Source organism: Mustela nigripes, chromosome 15 (assembly GCF_022355385.1).
Source record: "Mustela nigripes isolate SB6536 chromosome 15, MUSNIG.SB6536, whole genome shotgun sequence".
Taxonomy (NCBI): domain Eukaryota; kingdom Metazoa; phylum Chordata; class Mammalia; order Carnivora; family Mustelidae; genus Mustela; species Mustela nigripes.
The window spans coordinates 75,375,148-75,401,894 of NC_081571.1; the positions used below are offsets into that span (position 1 = coordinate 75,375,148).

General features: G+C 39.0%; 1 protein-coding gene across 1 annotated transcript in view; it reads left to right on the forward strand.

Annotated features, from left to right (window-relative positions):
- The window catches only part of ITGBL1 (integrin subunit beta like 1), a 213,247-nt gene that overhangs the window by 107,063 nt on the left and 79,437 nt on the right, over positions 1-26,747 (forward strand). The window contains exon 7 of the mRNA XM_059377440.1: positions 2,510-2,656. Within this exon, the coding sequence (XP_059233423.1) occupies positions 2,510-2,656 (147 nt within the window). The remainder of the gene's footprint in view (positions 1-2,509; positions 2,657-26,747) is intronic.

The following is a 26,747-nucleotide window of genomic DNA, read 5'->3' on the forward strand; positions in this document are numbered from 1 at the left end:
CAGCCCAAACTTGTTCAATTGATGTTGACTTCAGATGGCAGAGTGTAGAGGAGACTCCTAAGCAGGTGATTTGAGGAGGACCCGTGGTCATCCTGAACTAAATAATATTTTCCTGCTGTGACAGTTTCCTATTTAGAGGCAAAAGCTTTCATTCTGCAGTCCATCACAGCAGTGACACGGTCTCATCAATTTATTCCTGTGCCTAAACAATGGACTTAGTGGGATTATCGAGGGACTTTGATGGGTGAAGGCTGAGGCCGAGGTGAAAGGCGCGGGAGGCTGGGGCTCATCACATATGTGGCAAAAGTGAGGGACACATTGTATGTGTTCTGCCCAGCTGTGCTTGGAGCTGGCGATGCCTGGAGGTGATGCTCCAGCTTATAGGTCTCATTCTTGAGAGCGTTCTTGATGCTGCCCTAAATGTACAGGAAATAGAGATGTAGGAGCGCATTGGCTGCCTTTCCCCCAGTGACTATCAGAGCACAGAAACAGTGAAGGGTTAGAAAAGGCATAACTTTAGAAAGGGTTAGAAAAAAAGGCACAACTTTAGGGAGAAAAGTGTAGAGATTAAAAACTGAGTGAGGAAAACGGTATCATAGAAAACAGAGAGTGAATCTGGAGCATAATGGTGAGAGAGTTTCAGAGATTTCTCCTTTGAGGTCTAGAGCAGCTACATTCCCTCACCCCCCACCCCAAAATGTGTCCGTGTATCCTCTGACTTCTTTTGTTATTAATGGGACAGGATCTTAACTCTAAAAATCTCTTCTTCATAACTTCTGACAGTCTTCATGAATTCATTTCATTGCACCATGAGTTGTGTTTGAAATGTTGACATGGGAATGAACCTGAGGTAGAAACTAATGGCTGCTCTGAAGCTTGTTTTCCATCCACAGAAGTGGAGAGCATTCTCCCCTCGGTCACTGTTCTCTCCCTGTGCACAGGCTCCTGCTTCATTCCGTGCCTGGGGACCAGACCGCACACTGAGTGTGTGGTGGTGGTGTCCTGGGTAGTCAGGGACCGCTTGACATCCTTGCGTACTGAATATTTTCTTCTGATGTTCACAGCTATTTTCAGCTTTTAAAAATGAAGCTTTCTTCCTCCCTTTCAATATAACTGTTTTTCACTGTTCTTTTTATCAACTAGTCTCTCACCAATGAGAGCATGTTCTGTCCTTTGTCCAGTATCCTTGTAGATCTAACTGACCTAGGAAAAAGACCTCTTGTCTCCAAGAACTCCAGAGCCATTGGCTTCTATAAACAGCCGAATTGTACTTGAAAACTGTACTTGAAACTGTACTGAAGAGCAGCTTCCATATTGTATGATTTATATTAATATCAGATGCCAAAGACGAAATACCAAGATTTTCACCCATTAACATCACACTCAGTTTACTTCAAGAAAATGTAATTTCACTTCCTTTAAAGTTTTTCATGCATTTTTGGGGGCACCTGGTTAGCTTAGTCGGTTGAACATCCAACTCTTGACCTCAGCTCAGGTCTTGATCTCAGAATCGTGAGTTTGGGTCCTACATTGGGATCCACGTTTGGCATGGAGACTACTTAAAATTAAAAAATGTCATGCATTTTTGCAGAGTTATGGAAATCCACAGTGTTCTGCATCTATAATAATGAGTATCTAAATGTTGACTAGGAATTAAGAAAAGCTCAGCTTTCTTGCCTTTCTTTCTATTCCTACTTGTTTACATAGGTGGACTTGAATAAAAATAATAGTAGCTCACTTTTATGTAGCATTTTAAGATGCATTATGTACTTCCTGATAAATATGGACAGACAATGTATTACTATCTTATTCAAAAATGAAGAAACTAAGTCTCAGAAATGTTGACATTTGACCAGCTATGCTCCGTACACAGCAGGACCAGGATTTGGACGCATTTATTTGATGGATAACATATGCCATTTTTTGTCAAACCATGTCACTACTCATCACAATTTGTTACAGGCTCTGTGACCATGTGTAAAGAAGTTTAATATCTTTCCTCTTTTGGGTATACTACACTGCTCCTCAGGAAATGTGAACGCCACAGAGGTTATTGGTTTTAGGCTAAGAGTCTCCAGGTTAAGCATGTAGTGTGTAGAAAAAACGTAATGAAAAGTGTGGGGGACTCCACAAGATAAGACATGTCTCAACAGCAAATTGTTTTCAGTTTCCTATGGCTCTTCTCCACATGAATTAATTACCAAATCCATCAAATACCCCATTTAGGCCCCAGCAGACCAATACAATCACATGCACCTGGATTTTGATGGATTCATGTGTGTAGTCCTACAGACCCATTTATCTTATCAGGAGCAGTTGCTTTTCTTTACCCCTCATGATCAATCAATGTAAATCCGGTATTTAAGAACTTGAGAAAAAGATGCCTTGGCTTTAGGGTTTCATATGGTGTTGAGATCCTGGCTCATTTGTGATACTCACTGTTGAAATGAAAACTAATTCTGACTTCATCGTCTATTTTTTCATATTCTTTTACACTCTCACTCTGAAGGTCATGGGCAGTGTAATTGCGGAAGATGTGACTGCAAGGTAGGCTGGCATGGGAGGAAGTGTGAGCACCCACGTTCCTGCCCACTGTCTGCGGAGGAGAGCATCAGGAAGTGCCAAGGAAGCTCTGCTCTGCCTTGCTCTGGAAGGGGTAAGTGAGGGCTCTCAGGCTTTGTCACCACCTCCTGTCCTATGAGTCCAGTGCATTCAGTTCATGTATATCTTATTTAACATAATATCACATACTATCTTACTTAGCTGCGATGCCTCAATAAGGAAAGATTCGTCTTTGCAGAACTAATAATACATCCCATTTCCATTACTGAAAGTACATGGAGAAATATAATCTTTCTCTTTCTCCCTCTCTGTTTTACGCATGCATATACACACACATTCTCTCTCACTTACTCTTACTCATACTATCAGTTCAGCTTTGAGGTCTGTTTAGTTTCTGTTTAGTTCAGGTCAGTTCAGTGCTACATTAAAAAAAAAACAACCAAAAAACAGTTGTGCACAGCAAAGTTAACAAACAAAACAAAAAGTCAACCTACTGAATGGGACAAGATATTTGCAAATGTTATATCCATCGGGGGTTAGTACCAAAATATATAAAGAACTTATACCTCTCAACACCAAAATCAACAACAACAACAAAAACCAAAAAACCCTTACAGTCTGATTAAAAAACAGAGTTTCCAAATAGATATTTTTTCAAAGAAAACATGCAGATGGCCAGCAGACATATGAAAACATGCTCAATCACCAGGGAAATGCATATCAAAACCACAATGAGGTATCACCTTACACCTAGCAGAATGGCTAGAATAAAAAAGACAAGAAATAACAAGTGTAGGCAAGGATGTGGAAAAAAGTAACCCTTGTGTACTGTTGACAGGAATGCAGATTGGTACAACCACTGTGGAAAACGGAAATTTAATTAAAAAATCTAACACGTTAAAAATGGAATTACATGATCCAGTAATTCCATTACTGTGTATTTACACAAAGAATATGAAAACATTAATTTGAAAAGATGTATGCATGCCTATGTATACTGCAACATTATTTGCTATAGCCAAGATACAAAAGCAGCCTAAGCATTCATCAGTAGATGAATGGACAGAGAAGATGTCTATACACCATGGAATATTACTCAGCCATAAAGAAGAATGAGCTCTTGCCATTTGCAACAACATGGATGCCTCTGGAGGGTATAGTGCTAAGTGAAATAAGTCAGATAAAGAAGATAAATACCATATGATTTCGCTTATATGTGGAGTTTAAGAAACAAATGCACAAAGAGAAAAAGACAAACAAGAGAACAGACTCCTACAGGGAACAAACTAGTGGTTGCCAGAGGGGAGGTGATGGGGACGATGAATGAAGTAGATCAAGGGGATTAAGAGTATACCTTTTTTTAAAGAAAAAGTTTGGATATCTGCTCAAAACTTTCTGAATGAGACCATTTAATTGTCCACTGACATTTCTGAAACTCATTAGCATTGCGTTGAGGAGCTTGTTAGCTTTTGAAAAAGCATCCTGGGAACAGACCGCTCTGAGTAGGCTTATGTTGTTCTACAGGACACATAGCCTCGGGTCTGCTCTTGGTCCCAGATCAAGTACAAATTGGAAGAGAAAGAAGAATTTGTCTAAAGGATAGCTGGTTCCATTATTTTCAATTTATCAAAATAAGAAATGCATTTTCACCTCTCACATGGAAATGGCAAAGTTAATATGAAATATGCCTTTGGAGGACCTGGTAATTGAAATTACTACAGATTTTCCTCATGAAAGATGAAAAAGAGAAACACTTCCTTTTACCTGAATGTTAGATCGGAAATTTAATTTATGTTGCAGCTTCCTCTTTGAAAAATAAATTTTTTATTGAGCTATAATTCAAATACCACAGAATTCACTCTTTTTAAGTACGCCACTAAGTGGTTTTTAGTATATTTATAAAATTATGCAGCTTTCACCGCTATCTCATCCCAGAGCATTTTCATCACCAGTAAAAGAAATCCTGTGCGCCTTACCAATCACTCCCCATTCCTCTCTCCCGTCAACCCCTAGAAACTCTGATATGCTTCTGTCCCCATGGATTTCCCTAATCTGAGTATTTCATATGAATGTAATAATAAAATATGTGATTTTTTGTTTCTGGCTTTTTTTCACTTAGCATACTATTGTCAAGCTTTATCCATGTACTTCATTCCTTTTGATGGCTGGATAGTACACATTTGTGTGGATATACCACATGTATTTATCCATTCATCTGTTAGTAGACATTTGGATTATTTCTGGAAACTTCTTGACCATCATGAATAATGTTCTATGAACATTCATGTATAAATTTTTGTGTGGGTGTGTGTTTTAATTTCCCCTGGGTATATACATATACGTGGAGTTGCTGGGTCATAGGGTAACTCTAGCTTTTTGAGGTACATCTGAACTGTCTTTAAAGTGGGGGCACCATTTTACATTCCCACCAGCAATGCAAGAGGGTTCCAGTTTCCTTCCATCTTTCCCATTATTTGTTATCAGTTGTCTTTTTGATTACTTAGAGTTTTCTTCACGTAGAAAACAAAGTCCCCAGGATTATTTGTACCATAGGTGATGTTCCCATATTCTGATATGTATCCTTACTGATTATAAGTACAAGGTTAGGATATGGGTAAAAGAAAGTTTTCATTTCATAAATTTTATTTCTGACTTGACCCCTTTTCACCAGCAGCCCCACATGGAAACTACTGTTCTACCTGCATTAATAAAATATCATCATTTGAGAGCTTGAGTAAACCTGTCACGCTTTTAAAGGAACAAAGGTTAAAAGTCAGTGTCCTTCAGATTACTGTTATGCATTCATTCATTGTTTAAAAATAACAAGTTTATGATGGAAAAATAAGAAAAGCCTATAAAGTATGTCTCAAACATAGAAAATCACTCTCTATTACCAGTTGTTTTTTATTTGTCCCTACATTTTTTAATATGGTGTTAGGGTAAGAAAATTATGGTGGGTTTTAATTTTGGTGGGTTTTAATTTTTGCTAACTCTGACAAACACATCTTTGTTTCTTACCTTCTAGAGATTCTCTAATGTATTAGTTACCATTTTTAGGGAATAGCACATATGTAAAATTTATTTTGTTAAAAAGGTGTTGAATATTATGTTTAGCATTAGAAAACTTTATTATTTTTATAATTCATTTAAGCTTTTTAAAGTACTTTAGAGATCAATAAAAAGCTTCTCCAGTTTCCTCAAGGGAGATGGAGGTATTGATGAGTGGAGTGATTTTGCAGGGAACCATAACAAAATATGAGAATTCTGAGAATGAAGACCAGGGATTTATGAGAGCTAGTCCACGGCTCGGACCAGTGGCCAGAGACCCTCTCTTTCTCACAGAGCTACCTTTGCAAACTCACTGGCATTGGATGTTTTAAAGCAAATGGCCAGTGTGAAAACTTATAAAGGATTAGTTTTGCCATTAATGAGTGGCAGCTGCAGCTGTGCTTCCATGAGTGAGGAAAGCAATTACAAGGCCCATCGGTTCTCAAGCCGGCGATCTGCGGCCGTTCGCTAGCTGGGGCCAAGGAAAAAATTCTTCACGTAGAATGTACTGAAGTTCTTCAGCGTAGTCCACCTCAGGGGCCAGGTAAAGGCTTTTGTGCACCAGAAATTAAATTAGATTACTTGCTTCTGCTGGTGATGACTGAGTGTGATCATTGTGTCTTGAAAGCAGGGGGATAATTTAGATAATCTCTTAAACTCTATTAATCCTTTGGCTCCTTGATTTCTATTCCTTATGGCCTACAAATATCTTTTTATTTAATGTGATGACTCTCATCTACTTGATTTGTTCATCCTAATTTCTGCCTCCTGGGCTTTGGAGCTAAGGGTCAGCTTTCTCAAGTTTCAAGCCAAGGTTCCGCTCAAAAGCTTGAAATGACTTATGATTGACTACACATTAGTTTTAAGTTCTTTTTGACTTAAGAATACAATTTTTAAGTTTTTAATTGAGGTTCTCCTTCTGAGTATGTGTCTGGCTTTGTCCAAACAATGTGAGCCAAATTCATGTGCATCACTTAGGAACAGAGGCTTAAGAGACAGTGAGAGATTTGTCATCTCTCTTGTCTCCTCACGGGGATTTGCAGGGTTTGCGACGGTGGTGATCCATTAGCTTGGGTGTCTGAATGAGGATGGTTGGAGAAACCTCTGCTGACCTACCGAGGACCTATAACAAGAGGGAGAAATAAACCTTTGTTGTTTTAAGCAGCTGGAATATTAGGGTGGTTTGTTACTGCAGGAGAACTCCTGACTCAACTCTTTTCCAGGTAAAACATTCAGGGAATGCAGTTAGAGCAAATAAACAAGCAAACACAAAAAACCATACTTAACCCCAAAGAGAGGGGCACTTGGGTGGCTCAGTTGGTTAAGAGTCTGCCTTTGGCTCAGATCATGATCCTAGAGTCCTGGGGTCAAGCCCTACGTGAGGCTCCCTGCTCAGTGGGATCCTGCTTCTCCCTCTCCTCCTGCCATTCTTTTGCTCTTTCTTTTAAATAAACAAATAAATAAATACAATCTTAAAAAAAAAAAGGAGAAGGAAAAAGAACAGTTGAGGTTTGTAACTATATGCATATCTTAGCAATAGCAATACACATATACATATTTTAAAAGTGATGTATTCATGCTGTCTATCAACAGCATTTATGTACACTAGCTCCACAGGTAAAATGCTAAGAATATTGAATGTATTATCTTTTTTTAAAAAGTAGGTCCTCAATACAATGAGGTAGGAAGTATAATTATTATTCTTTTTACAGAAAAAGAAATTGGAAATTTGAATAGCTTGTCATCTTGCATAATAAGTGCCACAGGTGTAAGTTTTTATACAAACTTTTATTATAGGCCACCCAACTCCAGAGCTGTTGTTTTAGGTCATTTACTCAGTCTTTAAACAATGCCAATTTTTTAGCAATATACAATGACTGCATTCCCTGGTTAAAAGCATTTTTATGCAAGATCGTTGATATTGTTGCATAGTATTCCACAGTATAATTGTGACAGACAAATTTAATCTGTCCTCCTCTGCTAGACATCTAAATCGTCTCTTAATTTATTCAAGGTCTAAATACTATCATTTACATTCTTGCAACAGAAAATTTGCACAAATCTTTCTTAGACATACGTCAAAATGCCTACCAGTATATTAAAGCTTTTCAAATAAAAAAAATCGCCCAAGCAAATCCTAAATCTAGAAGAAGTGTACCAATATACCCTCCTACCAGGACATAACAGGGGTTCCCTTCGCCCACCAATAGGGACAATTTCAATACTCAACTTACATTTTGCTTACCACTTATCAAACTCCTTTCATTAACTTCTATAATCAAACTCCTTTCATTGACTTCTATAATCATCAAACAAATTATTTTTCTGTAGGCATTATTATTCAGAGGCTTGTGCTGGCTGTATTTGCCTTCTTTGATCATCAATTGTCCTTGTGTCTAAGTCATCTTTTTGTTTGGTCTGCAATCTCGCATGCTTTTGTTACCTGTCCTCTGTGCCCTTTGGTTTTCTTTTATCAGACTTGTTCTAAGAGGTATTGTGTAGGTTTTAGTCCTGAAGCACACATAGACGTGTACTCCCACAAGGGAAGGTGGGAAGTAGAGGAAGAATGATAAATTGAGGCTAATTATTTCATATTGTAACTTTTAGAAAATAGAAACTATGTCCTCATTTTTATCAATTAGTACATTTTAATTAATGAATTAAGCAAGTTGGTTCAATTCCCTTAGCTAGGAACATACTTTCAAAGAATAATAGCACGCCAAATTCCCACCATCTGGAGATTTTTCAATTACAGTCATAATTTATCTCTTTTACTGGCAAAGCACATCTTTAAATATTCTTGTTTTATTTATCAGAGAAGTTTCCCATGATGCATGCATTTTTTTTTAACTCTGTGATTTTTACTTTGATTTTTTTGACAACTGAATCATTATTTTTCTTATTCATGTACACAGAGATGTTATTATTTCAAACAGAAAAAGTATTTAAAAAATGGAAGTTCTCCTGTGTATTTAAAAAAAAAAAAACTTTTAGAGGGGAGGATCTTTCTATATTTTTACTAATTTTTTTACAGATTTATTGAAGCATTATTGATAAACCAAAAAACTGCACATATTTAATGTATACAATTTGATGAGTTTGGACATATGTGTACACCCATGATGCCATCACCATAGTCAAGGTCATGAATGTATCCTTGCCTCCAAATAATGTCCTTGTGTCCCTTTGTGTGTGTGTGGGGGGGGTGTAGTGGTGTTAGGGATACTTAATATGAGACATATTTGAAATAGTCAAACTTATAGAAGCAGAAAACAAAGTGGTGGCTGCCAGGGGATGGGAACAGGGAAATGAGGACTTGTTTAATGGGTATAAACACAGCTATATAAGATGGATACGTTCTACAGATCTTCTGTCCTACCTAGTGCTATAGCAAATGATACGGGATTTTAGACTTAAAAATTCAAGAGAATAGATCTGCATGCATTTAAATTAAGCACCACACCACCCGTGGTGATTTTGATTATATTTTTAAAATTCTTGGTGGCCTAATTAAATATCTCATTTTAAGTGAACTGCAGTGGAAAATGCACTGAGTTTTCACGTGACAAGGGAGCCCTGTGTGTTCTTCCCGCAGTATTTCAAGACAGCAAGTAGGATTCAGATCTACACTATTCTAAGTATATCTTAGATCGACTACATCAACCAGTGCTCGAGGACTCTGGAATGGTCATGCACTAAATTATGGCATTTTAAACATAGCTGCTAAGGACCACAGCCGAAGAAGACGAAAAAATGACCCTGTGAAATTAACGTCTTATTCTTCCTTATCTGGAAGGAATGTTGCTGCTTTCAGTGGCTCACCAAATGGGGAAAATATCAGTGAGTTTGTAAATCATGTCAGAAATAAAAAATCTGTATTTTGTCATATTATATGATGAAAATTCAGTCCATGGATCCTCAGGCAGTCTTCCATGGGTCTCTGAGCACACCTGGAACTCCTAGGGCTTCTGCCATAGCTTCTGTTTGTTCTGTTGTCATGGAACAACCCACAGTAGTAGTATGGCCCCTAAGAAGAGAAAAAGCCTGTTTATTATTTGCTTTCTTTGTACTCAGAAAAACTTACTAGAATGTCTTAAATGGTATATGCATCTTCTACTTCACAAAACCTCAGGAATATAGATGTTATTTATTATGACTTTTTCAAAGATAAGGTAAAGATAAAAAGTTTGGGGTCCAAAGAGAATTAAATACAGTGCCTCCAACATCCTTCTTCTGTGTCCTCATGAGGTGCTGGGACTTCTGTGTGCTGGGACATTTTCTGTCCTCAAGGAGGCCAAAGGTGCAGGTGTCCAGAACTGGTGGCTTCCTGGAAGGTCCTGGTTAAATCCAGGGTTAAATCTCTCATTCCTATGAGGAAGGAGCCCTTGCTAAACTAAAGGTATAATTTTCATAGATTCAAGGGAATTGCTAAAAAGAATTGAAAAAAGCCAAATTCAATAGAAATGGCAGCTTCATAGAGGATGATTATTCAGGGACTCCTGTTCCTTATTCCCCCTTTGGTTTATGTTGCCTGCCTTCTTGGCATTTTTATATTCAATAGAACTTAGAGAAGAGGAAGAAATTCAGAGGGTGAAACAATTATTTTGTATGTTTTTAAAAAAGATGATAGAAGATATTTCAGAGGAAAGTAACAAACGTAGTATTTTTTAATTGCCTGAGGTTTTTCTAATGTATAGTCCAGAAAACTGTATCACTTCCAAGACAGAGTGGATATTTTTTTTTTGTAGCAGTCAACGATCTTGCTGTAATGTTTTATCTCTGACAACAGAACATTTTGTGTCAAAGATAGGAATCGATCCAAATAAATAGACAGCTTTTATTACATTTTTGCATAATTTTTATGTAGTAAATTGAAAACCAGTGAAATCCTTTGGCTAAGAAAACTTCCTAGTAAGAGGTGCAGCAAATATTGTCAAAATCTATTTGAAATGAAAATAGAAAATTGGACATGAATTCAATCCCAATTTCTTTAAGTGAGCTTAAAATGAAATGTGTGACAACTATGACAATTTTGTTACTACAATTATATATTTATTTCTATTAAAACACTAAACACATAGTGAAGACGTAGTGTGTTGCTCTAGCGGTTTTGTACTTGATTTTTATTCAGTAGAAAAATGCAAACCAGATACTTTTAGTGGGAAACAGCAAGGGCTGGCTATCAGCCCTACTCTTCATGGAACCATACACTCTGCAGATTTCCGTTTTAATAGAAAACGAATGAGGCAGAATGTCATCATTTTGTCTAAGCTTTAACATAGTATAGCTGATCAGAACCCCATGATTCCCCTCTTGGACACACAAGATTTTATTAAAGATGTTATTAAAAATTGATGGGGCTGGCCACTGCACTGTATTCACGTAATGGATGTATCCAATATATAATCATGTGATAACACATAGCCAATTAATGCATCATCTTTTCCTTAGTGGTGTTGTTTATAACATTTAATCAACCTTGTATCTACTGACCACCCTACCATGTATCTATGTACTAAGCCAGGGGTCAGGAGGATCAGGAAGCCGCATTCTGTTTTTGCTGATAAAGTTTTATTAGAACACAGCCAAGCTCATTTGTAGGCATATGCTGCTTTCTTCTGTAATGGCGAGTTAAATAGTTGCCACAGGGAGTGTATGGCACACAGAGCCTCAAATAGTCACTGTTTTGCCCTTTATAGAAAAACTTTGCTGCTCCCTGTGCTAAGGATTTGTGGCAGGTATGGCCAACCTGGTGGGAAGGGGACTGAGTGTCTTGAGAATGGGAAGAGGAAGATACTGTTTTCTAAAGAAATCTGGGTGCAAATATGGCTTCATGAAGTGAGTTAAACTGGAATTGAGTCCACAGGGAGGAGTAGCATTAAACAGATAATAATTTCGAAAAAAGTGTGTTCTAGGTGAGGGAACCACATGAACAGAGACACTGAGTTAACGGGAGGATAACTTTTGTAGGGAACAAAAAACATTCACTTTTGATGATAAATGAAGAACAAAAAAACAGTGGGAGACAGCCCCGGGGACACATGCCATCTCTCCTGCCCCCTACCACTTCTCCCCACATTGTGATGGGTTTGACATAGAAAAAGCAACTAACTTCTTTGCAGAACTCTTGTTCTCATAATTGTCTTATGAGGTTGATTGTTAATAAGAAGGACACACATGGTAAGCATGATTGTAAATATGCTAGAATGATGTCGTAGAAATGCCGGTTAACCTGGCTTAGGGCCCATTCCCCTGTGTCACTGATGAAATGCCAAGCTTGATGTAACTAAAGTTCCCAAGATTGAAATCTTCCCATGAACGAGATAAATATGTTCGCATCTTTCCTATGCCTATCTCTCTTCTTCCGGCACCTCAAATCATGTCTGCTTATTTACTGACAGTAGGAAAAGACAAGCACAAATCTAGAGTGGCTGTTGTATTAAAAGTCACTCATATTAGCAGAGTAGTCAAATGACAACAGTTGAGCAATCAGGTTAGTATCAAAAGGGTCACATTATCTATCCCAGGTATGTCTACACATACCCATGTGTTTTATTTTTATTTTTTCTTAGTTTTTATTTAAATTCCAGTCAGCAGACAGTGGTATTAGTTTCAGGTGTGCGATTTAGTGATTCAGTACTTCATGCAACACCCAGTGCTCATCGAGAGTGCGGTCCTTAATCTCCATCATCTACTTAACCCAGCCCTCCACCCACCTCCCTTCTGGTGACCATCAGTGTCTTCTCTATATTAAGAGTCTGTTTCTTGGTTTGCCTCTCTGTTCCTTTCTTCACCCTCGGGCCTGCTTCTTTGTTTTGTTTCTTAAATTCCACATATGAGTGAAATCATATGGCATCTGTCTTTCTCTAACTGGCTTATTTTGCTTAGTATCATACTCCCTAGATCTATCCATGTCATTACAAATGGTAAGATTTCATTCTTTTTTTTTTTATGGCTGAGTAATATTCCATATCTCACACACACACACATCTTCTTTATCCATTCGTATTATCCTCATGTGGTATTTTATTTTATTTTATTTTATTATTTTTTCAAAGTTCCAGGATTCCATTGTTTATGTACCACACCCCATCCATGTGGTTCAAATGACAAAGGGCATCATATCATGAAGCAAGATAGTAGATTTTGGGTGTGGATGGGAGTGGCTCTACACTCAGTCTAGACTTTGCCACTAGCTAGGTATCTGAGCCAGCAAGTCATAGGCTAAAGTGGCAGCAAAACCCTAATGGGGACTGTGAACTTAACTTCTTTAGGCTGCTTTCCAACTCCTTTGTTTCTCTCTGCAGTAAGTGAACTTGACCATGTTCTGACTCATTTGGGCCCTTACATTTTCTGTTCGGTCACATGGGCTCCATGCCCGTGATTTCCGACTCAACTTCACGACAGACTCTCTATCTGGTTTTGCATAGCTATCTAGACAGAGCTGACTGTTCCTCAGGAGAATCAGGTGACTGGCCAAGCTGTTCTTCTAGACTCTGCTCTTTCCCAAGTGACTGTTTTGAGTACGGAGTGATGCATTTTTTAGTTATGGCATCCTTTCGTTTGGAATAAAGCAGTTAAGATGGATGAGATTTGGTTCTCCATAAATATTTATTTCTCATGTGATGTCTTTTATTTGGATAAAGGAGGAAAGGCAGGATTCTTTGGCTTCTTATTTAAGTTTCTAAATAATTCTGGCCTCTTTGCTGCTTAAAATATCCATGCCATGTGGATGCTTGTAAATAGTACCAAATGGTCTGGCATGGTACGGTCGTGAGCCATTTAAGGTTTGAATGGTCTCAAGGATGAAACGGCAAATCTTTGAGGTCATTTTTAAGTCCTTTACAAGGACATTGAATTTTTTGCTAAGATTTCTTTCTCTGGGTTTCTTCCTAAGGCCCCATACTTCCCAATAGCTAATGAAAGGAGCTTAAAAGAAATATTAAAAAATACAAACAGATATAGAGGATAAGGTGACTAGAAAGTAAAGTCTCTTACACTTACTCATTTGATTAATTTGCTAGAAGTCAGGGTATGATTAATGTTACTATTCAATTAAAGTTGCAGTGGTGAGACAGACTCCCACAACTTGATGCTCTTGAGTGTAGTTTATTATAATTATGAAAGAGTCAGTAGCAAAACCCAAGTGGCATAGTTCATGTTTGATTCTAAATGCACTCTTCTGGATGATCATACTACATAAAGAGAAAAATCCAGAGAGATTTTTGTGAAATGAGATCCTTTGTGTTAGGTTGTGTTAGGAGGCCTGAAGGTCTTGTGGCTGCACATGGGTTGGGCAGGGCTGCTACAGACTGCGTTGTTCAGTCCTGTTCTCAAATGTTGCTTTGTACAGGCATCAATTTCTTACTTGGGTGGAGAGATTCCTACTCACGGCCAGTATGTGCTTCCTCTCTGTACCTCATGCAGTCAACCACTTCCATGGTAAGGGCATGTATGTCTGTGGGGTTGACAATTACAGAGATGGTTGTGTGGCCCACGACACCCTCACAGGGTGCACTCATGCCATTTTTCATTGTGTGACCCCTGAACATTTTTGTATCTTTCTGGATCCTTAGTTATGTTATCTGTAACCACAGTAGTATTATAACTGCTCTGTGTCCTCTAACATGTTGTGAGGGATAAGAAAGACAGTACATATGAGATTATTTAACTTTAAAACTAACTTGCAATTGTAAGGGATGATAAGGGTTTAACTAAATGACATAGCAGCTGAACCCAAGGACACAGAATTTATTTTTTAAAAATATTTATTTATTTTAGAGGGAGAGGGAGAGAGTGTGTGCACATGAGTAGGAAGGGGACAAGGAAACTGTTGGCTGAGTGCAGAGCCCGATGCAAGGCTCAGTCCTATGAACCATGAGATCGTGACCTGAGATGAAACTGAGAACCAGATGCTCAACCAACTGAACCACTCAGGCACCCCAAGGGCACAGAATTTCATACAGAAAACAAGATCAATATTCACTCACTCATTCATTCATTAATTCAGTCATACATTCAACCTATATTTGTTGGGATCCTAGTATATGCCTAGAGCTAGTCTAGGTGATGAAGAAAGAAAAATAAATAAGACAATTAATATCAGGGCTCCCACAGAGTTTCTAGTGAGTTTGTTTGGGGGAAGCTAAATAAGAAAAATAATTTCAGTTACTGCTAGAAGAAGGAAGTCAAAATAATATGAAGAGTGTCTGGTGTGGAGTTTGGGGTCTACTCCAGATTAGGTGTCAGGGACCTTCATGGAGGACGTTCTCTTTGGCTAGATCTGGGTATTGAAAGGGGATCAAATGAGAACTGAGGAAAGATAGCCAGAAAACAAACAAACAAAAACAATGACTTATACAAAGTTTCAGACTCAGACGATGAAAGTTTCCTGGAAGAGATCCACATCAGGTGGGCTCTGTCCTTAAAGAACCCGCAGAGGAGACTGAGAGCTTGTTGAAGAAGAATTTTTAAAATACCAATCCAAACTCCTACCTAATTTAATTTTGTTCGTGATGCAGCCTGGGCATCAGGGAGTTTAAAAGCTCCCTGATGATTCTACTATGCAGTCATATTAAGAATTGCTGCTCTGCAGAGTCTGTAATGGACAAAGTCTTGCAGGAAAGGATGGTCATTTGTGCTCTTGCCCTACTTCCCACAGAGCAAACAAGGCTTCGGGGAGTGCTAAGAGTTGCAGAAAAATTACTGTCTTGTGGGGTCTTTTCCTCATGCTCTGTTGAATAGGTGGGAAAGCAGTGAGGTGGAGGTGGGGGGGTGCATGGGAGGTATAGTCTTGGAGAAGGGGGGAGAATAGTTTTCAAAACAGGAAATCACCTCAGGAGGCACAGAAATATGAAAGAATATGTATGTTTGTTCAAGGACTTGCTCCAGCCCAGTTTTTGTGTGTCTGAGGTGGGGGTGAGGATCTGTATTGTTTTCTAATTTAATTTTATTTTTTAGTGTTCCAAGATTCATTGTTTATGCATCACACCCAGTGCTCCATGCAATACGTGTCCTCCTTATTACCCATCACCAGGCTCACCTAATCCCAATCCCCTTCCCCTCCCAAACCCTCAGTTTGTTTCTCAGAGTCCACAGTCTCTCATGATTTGTCTCACCCTCTGATTTCCCCCAATTCACTTTTCCTTTCCTTCTTCTAATGTCCTCCACACTATTCCTTATGCTCCACAAGTAAGTAAAACCATATGATAAATGACTTTCTCTGCTTGACTTATTTCACTTAGCATAATCTCCCCCAGTCTCATCCATGTTGATACAAAAGTTGGGTATTCATCCTTTCTGATGGAGGCATAATACTCCATTCTATATATGGACCATATCTTCTTTATCCATTCATCTATTGAAGGGAATCTTGGCTCTTTCCTCAATTTGGCGATTATGGCCATTGCTACTATGAACATTGGGGTGCATATGGCCCTTCTTTTCACTAAATCTGTATCTTTGGGGCAAAAATCCACTAGTGCAATTGCAGGATCATAGGGTAGTTCCATTTTTAATTTCTTAAGGAATCTCCACACTGTTTTCCAAAGTGGCCGCTTCAACTTGCATTCCCACCAATAATGTAAGAGGGTTCCACTTTCTCCACATCCTCTCCAACATTTGTTGTTTCCTGTCTTGTTAATTTTGGCCATTCTAACTGATGTAAGATAGTATCTCAATGTAGGTTTGATTTGAATTTCCCTGATGACTAATGATGATGAACATTTTTTCATGTGTCTGTTGTCCATTTGTATGTCTTCTTTGGAGAAGTGTCTGTTCATGTATTCTGCTCATTTTTTGACATGATTATCTGTTTTTTGAGTGTTGAGTTTAAGAGTTCTTTATAGATCTTGGCTATCAGTCCTTTGTTTGTAGCGTCATTAGTCTGTAGTGTTATTTCATGGGTTGCCTCTTTGTTTTGTTGACTGTTTCCTTTTCTGTGCAGAAGCTTTTTATCTTGATGAAGTCCCAGAAGTTCATTTTTGCTTTTGTTTCCTTTGCCTTTGGAAACTTGTCTTGAAAGAATTTGCTGTGGCCAATGTCGAAGAGGTTACTGCCTATGTTCTCCTTTAGGATGTTGATAGATTCCTGCCTTATGCTGATGTCTTTTATCTTTATTTTTAAATAGATTTCCTTGTAAAGATGAAGCATTTGGGTATGAATGCTGGGGGTATATCTCTTTCACAAAAATGTCCTTCCATGGCCCTCGATTGCTCAGAACTTTTTGACCTGCTTTCCAGCTTCATAGATTGTTTTCTGAGAACTAACCTGTGGTGCCGTCTTGACCTGAATAATTTGTATTGTAATGAGAGTTTCCTGGAAATCTCTATCAAGAAATTCTTAACCTGGAGTTCATGCAACTCTGGAGGTTTATGGTTGAGTAACAGGGCAATAAGAACCTCTTAAAATAGCACAAATGTGTTGTGTGAACCTTATACTTTTATGAAAAGAGGGTCATAGCTTTTTTTACCAGATTCTAAACAGTCTGCATCATATCAGCCAAAGGTAAACCAAAACAAACACTTTTAAAGAGCTATCACAGCAGATTTTTAAAGAACATATTTTGAAGTACTTGCACCTAACTATATACTTAGAGTGTGATAATTAAATCAGTATGTTATACTGCTAGGGATCAAATATAGAAATAGTTTGTAATATTAAACTTAAAATCTAATTGTATATATAACTTATGATTTAACTTGTTGGTTTTTTTTTTTAATGTGTTCATAAGATATAAGTTTAGAGTAAAAGGTGAACCAAGCCCCAAACCATTTTATTCTAAGTCGTGAGAATTTGTCACTGAAGTTTCTCATTAGGGTGACTGGAAACACAGACAGATATTCAGACAGGGAAAAAGATAATCCCACTGCTATTTTTCTGTCAGAACAGAATGACATTTCTTCTATAATGCTTTTGGTTTTACTCTCTACCCATGAGAGGTGTCCATTCTGATCAATAAATGTTTTAAGTATTGGATGCTTATAAGAACACAACCTGGCATTCTAGTGGGGACACCTGGGTGGCTCAGTTGGTTAAGAACACAACCTGGCATTCTAGAAACAACAGGAGTATGTGAATAATAACAGAAGGAAATTTAATTTATATGCTAATCAAGTTTCATTAGAATTGTTTTAAGGAGACCCATCTCATTATGTAAAAATAAAGTCTTTTATTAACAAATATAAAAATTTAATAAAGAAATATAATTGGTGTTTTGCAATTCCTATGCGGCTCCAAACTGTGATTTAGTGAGTCCATAAACTTATTTCCAATCAGCATTCAGTCATATTATTATTGTTCTAACTTTGGCTAGTTCAGGTCCTTATTAGTCTTGGAAACATGTAGGATATGGCTAAATTATCAAAGAAAATTCCAGTCCAGTGGAACAGAGCATGCAACCCAGGGAAACAGTGGAGCAGATGGATGAACAGGTCATAAAGCAGCCGTAACTGTTGGTTGTTGATCTTGAATGATCCATAGTCTACTTTCTGGACTCACAACTGTTCATCATATATCTATTCCTATATTGATTTATTTATTCAATGCAGTTAGTTACATTGGCAATATAAAATGACAAGAAGGATCTCTCTGATGTTTACCTTAATAACATAATTTGGGGGGCACCTGGGTGGCTGAGCGGGTTAAAGCCTCTGCCTTCGGCTCAGGTCATGATCCCAGAGTACTAGGATCGAGCCCCGCATCGGGCTCTCTGCTTGGCGGGGAGCCTGCTTCCCCCCCACCCCCGCCTGCCTCTCTGCCTACTTGTGATCTCTCTCTCTATCTGTCAAATAAATAATAAAATAAAAAAAATAACATAATTTGGGTAGATGTTATTTTGCTTCTAATGTTTTTAGCCTCTGGTTGAATCCAAAGAATTTATTTTTATTATATATTGGTTATACTAGGGAAAAGAAGTTTAATGAGAGTATTTGCTATACATGCAATGTAAGCAATAAATATGGAAAGTGTTCAAGAAGCTATAGCTCATGTTTATTAGAGATGGAAGATCGTCAGGAACACGAGGACAGAGTGTTACGGTGACCAGATCACACTTCAGAGAAAGCACCAGGTGTAGATATCCAAGGAGTCATTTGGACTTTACATCCTGAAAGGAGTCTAGATTTCTTGATTATGTTTTTGATCCCTTTGTCATTAATTACAGCACTGAAGATATAACAAAATTACACTGCATCGATTTTAACTAGAAGTCTTTTGAGTGCAAATGGCTCAATTCCAATTCAACCAGAAACAAACAAATGAATTATGTACTCACATAACCAAGAAGGACAGAGGTAGGATGACCTTTAGGATGGATGGAAAGGGACTCAGACAAGCTCATATCACTCTCTTTCTCTCTTTCTGCCCCCTCACCCACCAGCACACACATTGCTGCTTTTGCCAGGAATTTGGTTTTAATCGTGCTATTGCAAGTAGAATTTTCTCAATGTAGGAGGGACACGGATTTTAACACCACCTAAGGTTATATTTTTACTATACCCTGACCAAGGAAGATGAGAGGTTCTTCCCTTCCAATTCAAGGGAAGAGGGCAGAAATCTCAGGAAAAAACTCAATGGCTTAGGCTGGAACCATGATCAGTTTTGAACTAATACCGTGTCCACATGAGAGATGATGGAGATTTGAAGTTGGCCCACTTTGGAGGCAGCTCTGGGGTGGTGAGGTGTAAGATTTCCAGACTTCAGAGAACCCTTCTGAGCAGAAGAAGCAGTTTTTGGTGGCTATAACTGCGTTTTAGGTTGGTATTGGTCTCAAGACTATTTGATTACATGTAGAGCCTTCTTCATGTGGCAAGGATGATGTATAGCATATTTTCAGATTCATAACCAAAGGACACCACCACATTACAAGGAAGATCATTAATGGCCGTGGTGGATAGAAGAATGGTCCACAGAGACATTCACGTCCTGGTCCCTGGAACCCATGGATATGTTTGGTTACCTGGCAGAAGGGGAAAGGTGCACACAGAACTAAGATTGCTGATCAGGAGAGTGTAGTGGGGTATTTGGGTAGACCCAGAATAATCACAAGGGTCCTTAAAGTGGAAAAGTAGACAGAAATGGTTTCAGAATCAGAGTGATTCAACCTGAGAAGGACCTAACCTTCTGTTAGTGACTTTGAGGATGGGGGAACGGGGCCGAGAGTCAGGGACTGTGATCAGCCTCTGGAAATGAAAAGGCAAGGGAATATTTCCCTCTAGAGTCTTCAGAAGGAACGCATTCTGCTGACACCATTATTTTAGACTAAGCGAAATCCATTTAGACTTCTGAACTCCAGAACTATCCGATAATAACTTTGTGTCGTTTCGAGCCAGAAAGTTCGTGGTAATTTGCTATGACAGCAATGGGAAATAATGCAGTAATCCATGGAAATATTCTTTGCTATAGTTAATAGAATATACTTCAGAATCTTTTTCTGAGTGAATTATGTATTCCTTTGAATCATTTTAGACTTTTTGCAGAGAATCCGAGAAGGAATAATGTTAAAAAGATTATTCCTTTTACCACTAGTACTTCATATGTCAGCATAACCCTAGAAAGATTGGCTAAGGTATAATTTCCTTGTTGACTTTCCTCTTGCATTATTTTAAAATCATGGAAATTAGTTTTAAACACAACTTTATCTCATACTTTCTGCACTTACATGAGATCTTACAGTTTATTCCTTGTGTAATATAGTGTGGGTACCTTGTTTTAATTGCCATGTACTGTATTTTGAGCAAGCATAATGTGCATCTTTATTCCATTATTTAATCCATTATTCCACTTAAATGGTGCATGAACACAATGACAGGATTTTAATATTATGGTCTGAATGTTTTTTCCTGTTTCTACATCATAATTCTACATTGTAATTCTGTATGTACATTATTATCTAGAGTAAATAAGTAGATCCAGTGTATTCGGGGCCTACATTTTGGGAGTCTTTCATAATAAAATGAATTCAAAATTGTTAAGTTTGAAATTAGCGAAGAATGAATATTTATTTAGGATGAAAAGGGATCAACATTTGAAAAGCCGACAAATACCACAAACACTGTGAAATCCAGAATATGACGAAATTACAATTTTATGCATCTAGTGTACATGGCTCTATATACTTTAGAACCTGTTTCTTTTCAGTTTCCCAAATGTGAGTTGGGCTTAATAAAATGCATTTAGTATTAGGACTTAGTTTCTGGCCTCACATTATCAAGACCCGGTATTAACTCTAGGAGTATTCCTAGAAGCCATCCCTACACCCTAAAATGCTATGAAGTTGACTGTAGCCCCACTAATCCCAAAGCATATGTATCCTCACCTTCCCTTGTCTAAATCCCCAGGTGCCTGGAGCTATGCCATGGTCACTTGACAAGGGGGGGAAGTATAGCTAAGTGGAAGTTGGACCAGTGAGGGGGTCTTAATTAATAATAAATTTTAAATAAAAATAATAGTAAATATTATACTAATAAATAATAAAATTTAAATAAATAATACACGAATAATTTATTATTTTGGAAGTTTCCAAAAATATAGATCATCTTTTGCCAGGGTCCTCCCCAGGACCGTGGAAAGGACCCCCATAAGTAAAGAAATCTGTGGATTAACTGCCACTCGCTCCATGATCAGTGTGCCTCAAGTCTTCATAGTTGACCCTGAAGAACTGCCCTTGGGGGTTGTAGGCGAAGGAGAGAGCGACGAGTTTCCGTGCCCTGTCCTGACTTCCTGGACTTTCCTCCAGAAGAGTAAGAAGCAGATCATTTGCTAAGGTGGGACACTTACTGTGGCTTCAGCCCGTCTTTCGATCGATCGCTGTTAAGGTGAGGTCCGTCGTGACTCCTTATGATGCTTCTGCAAAGGCGCTTGGCGCGCTTGCCTGGCAGCTGTCTATCTCATGAGGTTGATGTCAGGAGCCTTCTTCTCTACTATCAGCAGGAAAGCATCTGGTGAGAAAGATAGTTTTGTACATGTGGGTCCCTCCAGCTCAGGCATCTTTCCTTTCCCTGGGCATGTGTGAAATTGGAAGTATTTGTCATATTATCAGCTTCTAAATACATTAAAAAACAAAACAAAACCTGGAAGCGGATAGCCTGGGGCATCTGAAGTTTCTATTTTTATTTATTTGTCATACAGAATGTCACTTTTCACCTGAACCCCTTGCAGACATCAAGGTCTTCCTGCAAAATGTAATCGTGACCTTGAGTCACGATTTTCATGGTGTCATACTCCATGAAACGCCAGATTTTAGGGGATGGAAATTCAGAGTTAGAGCCCTTTTGACTATTTTTTCCTTCACTTAAAAACAGATAAGGAAGTTGAACCACCGCAGATTGATGCTAAGCCTAAAATGAGCTTTGCATACTCATTGAAAACAGTGTTCCCACACCCTGCAGTCTTTATTCCCCGTCTTAAAATGTGCTTGTCCATCTATGCACAAGACTTTAGAGACAGGAGATTTTCAGAGTCTCAATGCATCGATAGGAGGATGAACAAAAAGAAAGCTTTTTCAGAACTTTATTGCTCTCTATGACTTCTCTCCGGGAAAAGGCAGACCTCTAGTTTAGTCTAAAAGGAATAAGACTGTTCGCAATGACAAATTAAGGTTTCAGGGGGATAATTGAAATAAGGAAGTGGAAAAGTTTGGTGGATTATCCCCAAAGCCTGGATCAGACAAGGAAATAAACCAAAGGCAGCTCAGACTGAAGTGAGGATATACAGTCTCAGGTCAAGAGCCTGTGCTGGTTGGGAGCAAAGAGATAGAACAAAAAGGAATGAGAGGAAATGCTTTCACAGATTGGAGACAGTGGTGTGTATATACATGCTGGGCCTTTGCAGGCTGAGAGTATGTTTTTTACCTCCTTTATTTGTTTTGCATGCACAGAGCCCAGCAATGAACTAGAGGCTACATACTGATTGAGCCAACCTTTCTTTATAGGCAAAAATATGTATGATTAGGCTTTTGTTCTTGGGCAGTGTTTCTAGTATTTTTTTTTAAACTTTCTTTTTTTTTTTTTAAGATTTGTTATTTATTTATTTGATAGACAGAGAGAGATCACAAGTAGGCAGAGAGGCAGGCAGAGAAAGAGGGGGAAGCAGGCTCCCCGCTGAGCAGAGAGCCCGATGTGGGGCTCGATCCCAGGACCCTGAGATCATGACCTGAGCTGAAGGCAGAGGCTTAAACCACTGAGCCACCCAGGCGCCCCCAGTGTTTCTAGTATTAGATTGAAGATTTGGTAGGCGATAGCAGTTAGCATTTAATAAGTATTTACTATGTGCTAGGCACTGTGCTGAGTGATAGCGCTCCTTGACCGCTCTCATGACCTTGTAACAGTGGTATATGATTATCCCTACACAGCTAAACAATATCTGTCTCTCGTTCTCTGTCTATATAAATTCCATCGTTTCTGTTCCCATCGATACTATTCTAGTCCAAGTCCGCGTGTGTGTGCTCTCTGCTGAGGATATCCCCTGGCGCGTCGTGTGCTGCAGTAAATCCACCTCTCCCCCTTCATCTTTCAGCTAGCCCCGTGTACGTGTTCATTTCTGCATGTACACGACTATAACGTAATTTTTTGTTTTATGTTCTGCCCTATTTTTGGCTTCATGGGTAGTAATGGTATTCTTGGTATTTCTAGATTCTAGCGTCAGTCAAGACCTTGGCTGAGGGTATGGAACAATGATTAATGGTGCAGTGTATGACCGAGGGAATGCCCCCATGAATCCACAGTTTCCTTGTCTAAGTAAATAATTATGTGTAAGTAATGCAAGAACTGGTTCACAGCCTGGGTTCCTGAAGACTTCTAGACCTATGGTAGAAAATCTTTATTTCAATGAATACAGAACCTCCTTGCCATGGGTCTAGTTCTGTATTCTCTTGCAGCGATCTGGAAGAGGACGGGAAAGTGAACCTGGAATGAGGTTGGTGTGTGTATTTTTGTGTACTTGTGACTTACTTCTTAAGATGGTTAGTGATGACACAGGAATTCTCCAATATTCACCCTTTTTTCCTCTGCTTGGGGAGTAGATTATATTATATTCAGACAGATGAACAAAATTTTAATTTATTAAAATATGTGATTTCCATAAATCACTGACACTTGTTAACATTAATTAAGATGCATTTTATTCTCTACTTAAATTGTATGTTTTAATCTTTCCAAATAATTCACCAGAGATTTGGAGAAAATTTTAAAAATGAGTATAATAATGCAACCTGTTATTTATTAATTTAGCTTGATCCTGTGGCAGAGTGATCTAATATTTACAGTATGATCAGCAATCTGCAAGAAATTTTTAGAGCTTACCTCTTCAGTTATTCTAGGGTGGTAACTTTTCTCTAAAAGTCAAAAAAGAAAAAAAAAAGTCAAAAAAGTTCATTAAATGAGTCATACCTCATTTTTTATTCTGAAATGATTATCTTATTTTGATGCAAATACCTAATGTGTAATCCTGTTATATTTCTCATTCCACATTGAGAAACATTGTGTCATTATCTTAAGAAGAGGCATATCGGGGCACCTGGGTAGCTTAGTCATCCAGCGTCTGTCTTCAGCTCAGGTCGTGATCTTGGGGTCTGGGGATCTAATCCCACATCTGGCACCTTGCTCGGCAGGAAGCCTGCTTCTCCCTCCCCAACAACCCCTGCTTGTGTTCCCTCTCCCTCTGTCTCTCTCTCTGTCCAATAAATAAATGAAATCTTAAAAAAAAAAAAGGCATATCAATACATTTAGTTATTCCTTCATGTATGATTCTATAGAGATTCCTGACAAAATTACAAAACCCAAGTCTCCAGCTGACTTTCATCTGAGGACAGATAATGAAGTTCATCCAGGTGTCACGGTAGTTTCAATGATGTAAAGAAATCTGTTGCAATCACGCGTAACCTTCACATGGTTTGGTTTTAAGGGGAAATGCAAGATTTAAAAATGGACAATTAACATAAGAACCTTTTCTTTCACCTTGGATGAGATCATCAGGGCCGGTCTGGCTAATAGTCTGATGATAGAGCATTTTTTAAAAAAATGAAATTGTATTTTTGGAATATACGCTCTATGGCCTTTTTGAACCTCATTTCAAAATACCCCGTAAAATAACTAAAGGAACAAATATACTAATATTTCACCGGACTCATTAAACACACCCTTCTGCGGTCTGTTTAGAGGGGCGCTGTCTGCGGGCTCTTGGATTCATGCAGAATAATGATTCGTGCAGGGGGACCCAAGACCCCAGGGTTCGTAGAGAAATTACTTGGAAGAGAGAAAAATCAGCTCTGTTGCACGTCAGTTATGCAAACCCTTGCTTCCTTCAGGCAAATTTCACTTATTTGTGTTTTGTTTAGCAAGGATCTTTTCATGATTTCATTTAGGATATAATGTTTCTTCTGGTTTCCTGTGACTGTCATTCAGATGGGAAAGCCTTGGCTTGCGTGAAAGCAAACATCATTGCTTCCTGAGTCGCAGCTCTGCTCTGAGCAAACGTTTCCATTCTACGCTCCAGTAACGACCATACTTTTAATTTTCCCTGCTCAGAGCCTTGACGTGTTCACCTGAAAGCATTTGAAAATAGCCTGCCACTCCCGATGGAGGCGAAGTCAGCGTCCGAGGCGGGGAGGTGGGCCGGGCTCGGGATCCCTGGTTTCCCTGGGCTGAGTCCTAGATGGAGACCGATGGAAAAGGCAAGGTAGACTGACACCAAAGAGAGGAGAATGCAGCTGCGCCTTCTCTTTGTGCAGAGACACTCGGCCTGCAGCCGCTCTGCATTTTATTCCTGCTAACTCAGTGACTTCCCTGCGAACCAGGCAGCAGAGCCCAGCATCCAGGATTTCCTCTGCCATCAGATCCTGGTCACGGCCACCAGCTGGAGCCTCGCACACATTCCCGTTGTGGCTAAGTGGTTCGGGAAGGTGAGGGAAGCCCTCCCCGCCCTAAGCTACAAATGAACGGAATTGCAGCCCTGGGTACCATGTGATGAACATTCACCCTCATGTGCAATGGGGGGGGGGGTGCGAGGTATTTTTTTGTAGTAATACAGTGCGATCTGTGAGTTCTGCCATGTACCACATTAAAAGGGCTGCTGCCGGTCTGTGGAGAGAAGAAGCAGGTAATTATTCAGAGACGATGCTTCTGCCACAGAATGTTGTCACCACATAATGGTCCCCTGCTGAGAGATAAATGTAGAGGCAGAGGCAGTGGACTTAATTTTTTTAAAGCAAGAGACATTTTTTTCGTTGACACAATTGCAGCTCTTGTGATTACCTTTCCTGTTTTACCAAATGAAAGGTTGTGGATTTTAATCATCACGCTTGATGGAGGACTGATGTCACAAAGTGACAGGAGGGAGCCCGGTGACAATAGCCTGCTGTGTGCAGATTGACTTGGTAAACACTCTTGGCACAGACTTCAGCCACCGAAGAACTACTTAGTGATAAATGGGTAGATTCTTGATTATTAGTTACAGTCCTGACAGTTAAGACTTAACGTGTCTTTACTTTGTCAATGAAGAGTCAGCGGCCTGTAACGTATGGGAAGGCAGTGGTAATTTGGTTTCAGGAAACCGCTTTGTTTGATCGGGTGGTTGAGGGTTCCATGTCGTGGCCAGAGAGTTCCAGAACTGTCCTGTCTTACAAGAGCTCCTCGGGCCCAACTCTGTCTGTGTTTATATCCAGTAATAGTAATAGCCAGTTTTTACTGAGCACTTAATGATGTGTTAGACGCTATTCTGAGAAATTCACATCAGTTTTCCACTACTCCTACAGCATTCACATCTGTGCGGGAGTGTAGACCAGTGAACACTGGGGGAAGGCTAGAGACGTGGGGAGAGATGTAATGGGAAACAGATGAGGCAGGGCTAGGTCCTGTTAAGGATTTTTGCTTTGACTTAGAGTTATTTGACAAGTCATTTAATGGTTGAGGTCTTAAGTGCTATGAACAGTTAGTTCCAGCCGACCGTACTGGCTGTGGTGTAGGCAAGACACAAGAATGGCAAAGAGAGGACAGGATGTCAGGAATCTCTTGCGATATTCCAAGCCAGAGATGACTGTGGCTTGAACTACGTTCGTGACATTTTGGTGATGAGGGTATATTGGGTTCTGGAATTTTTCTGAAAATAATACCAATAGGATGTCCTTTTTTTTTTTTTATAAG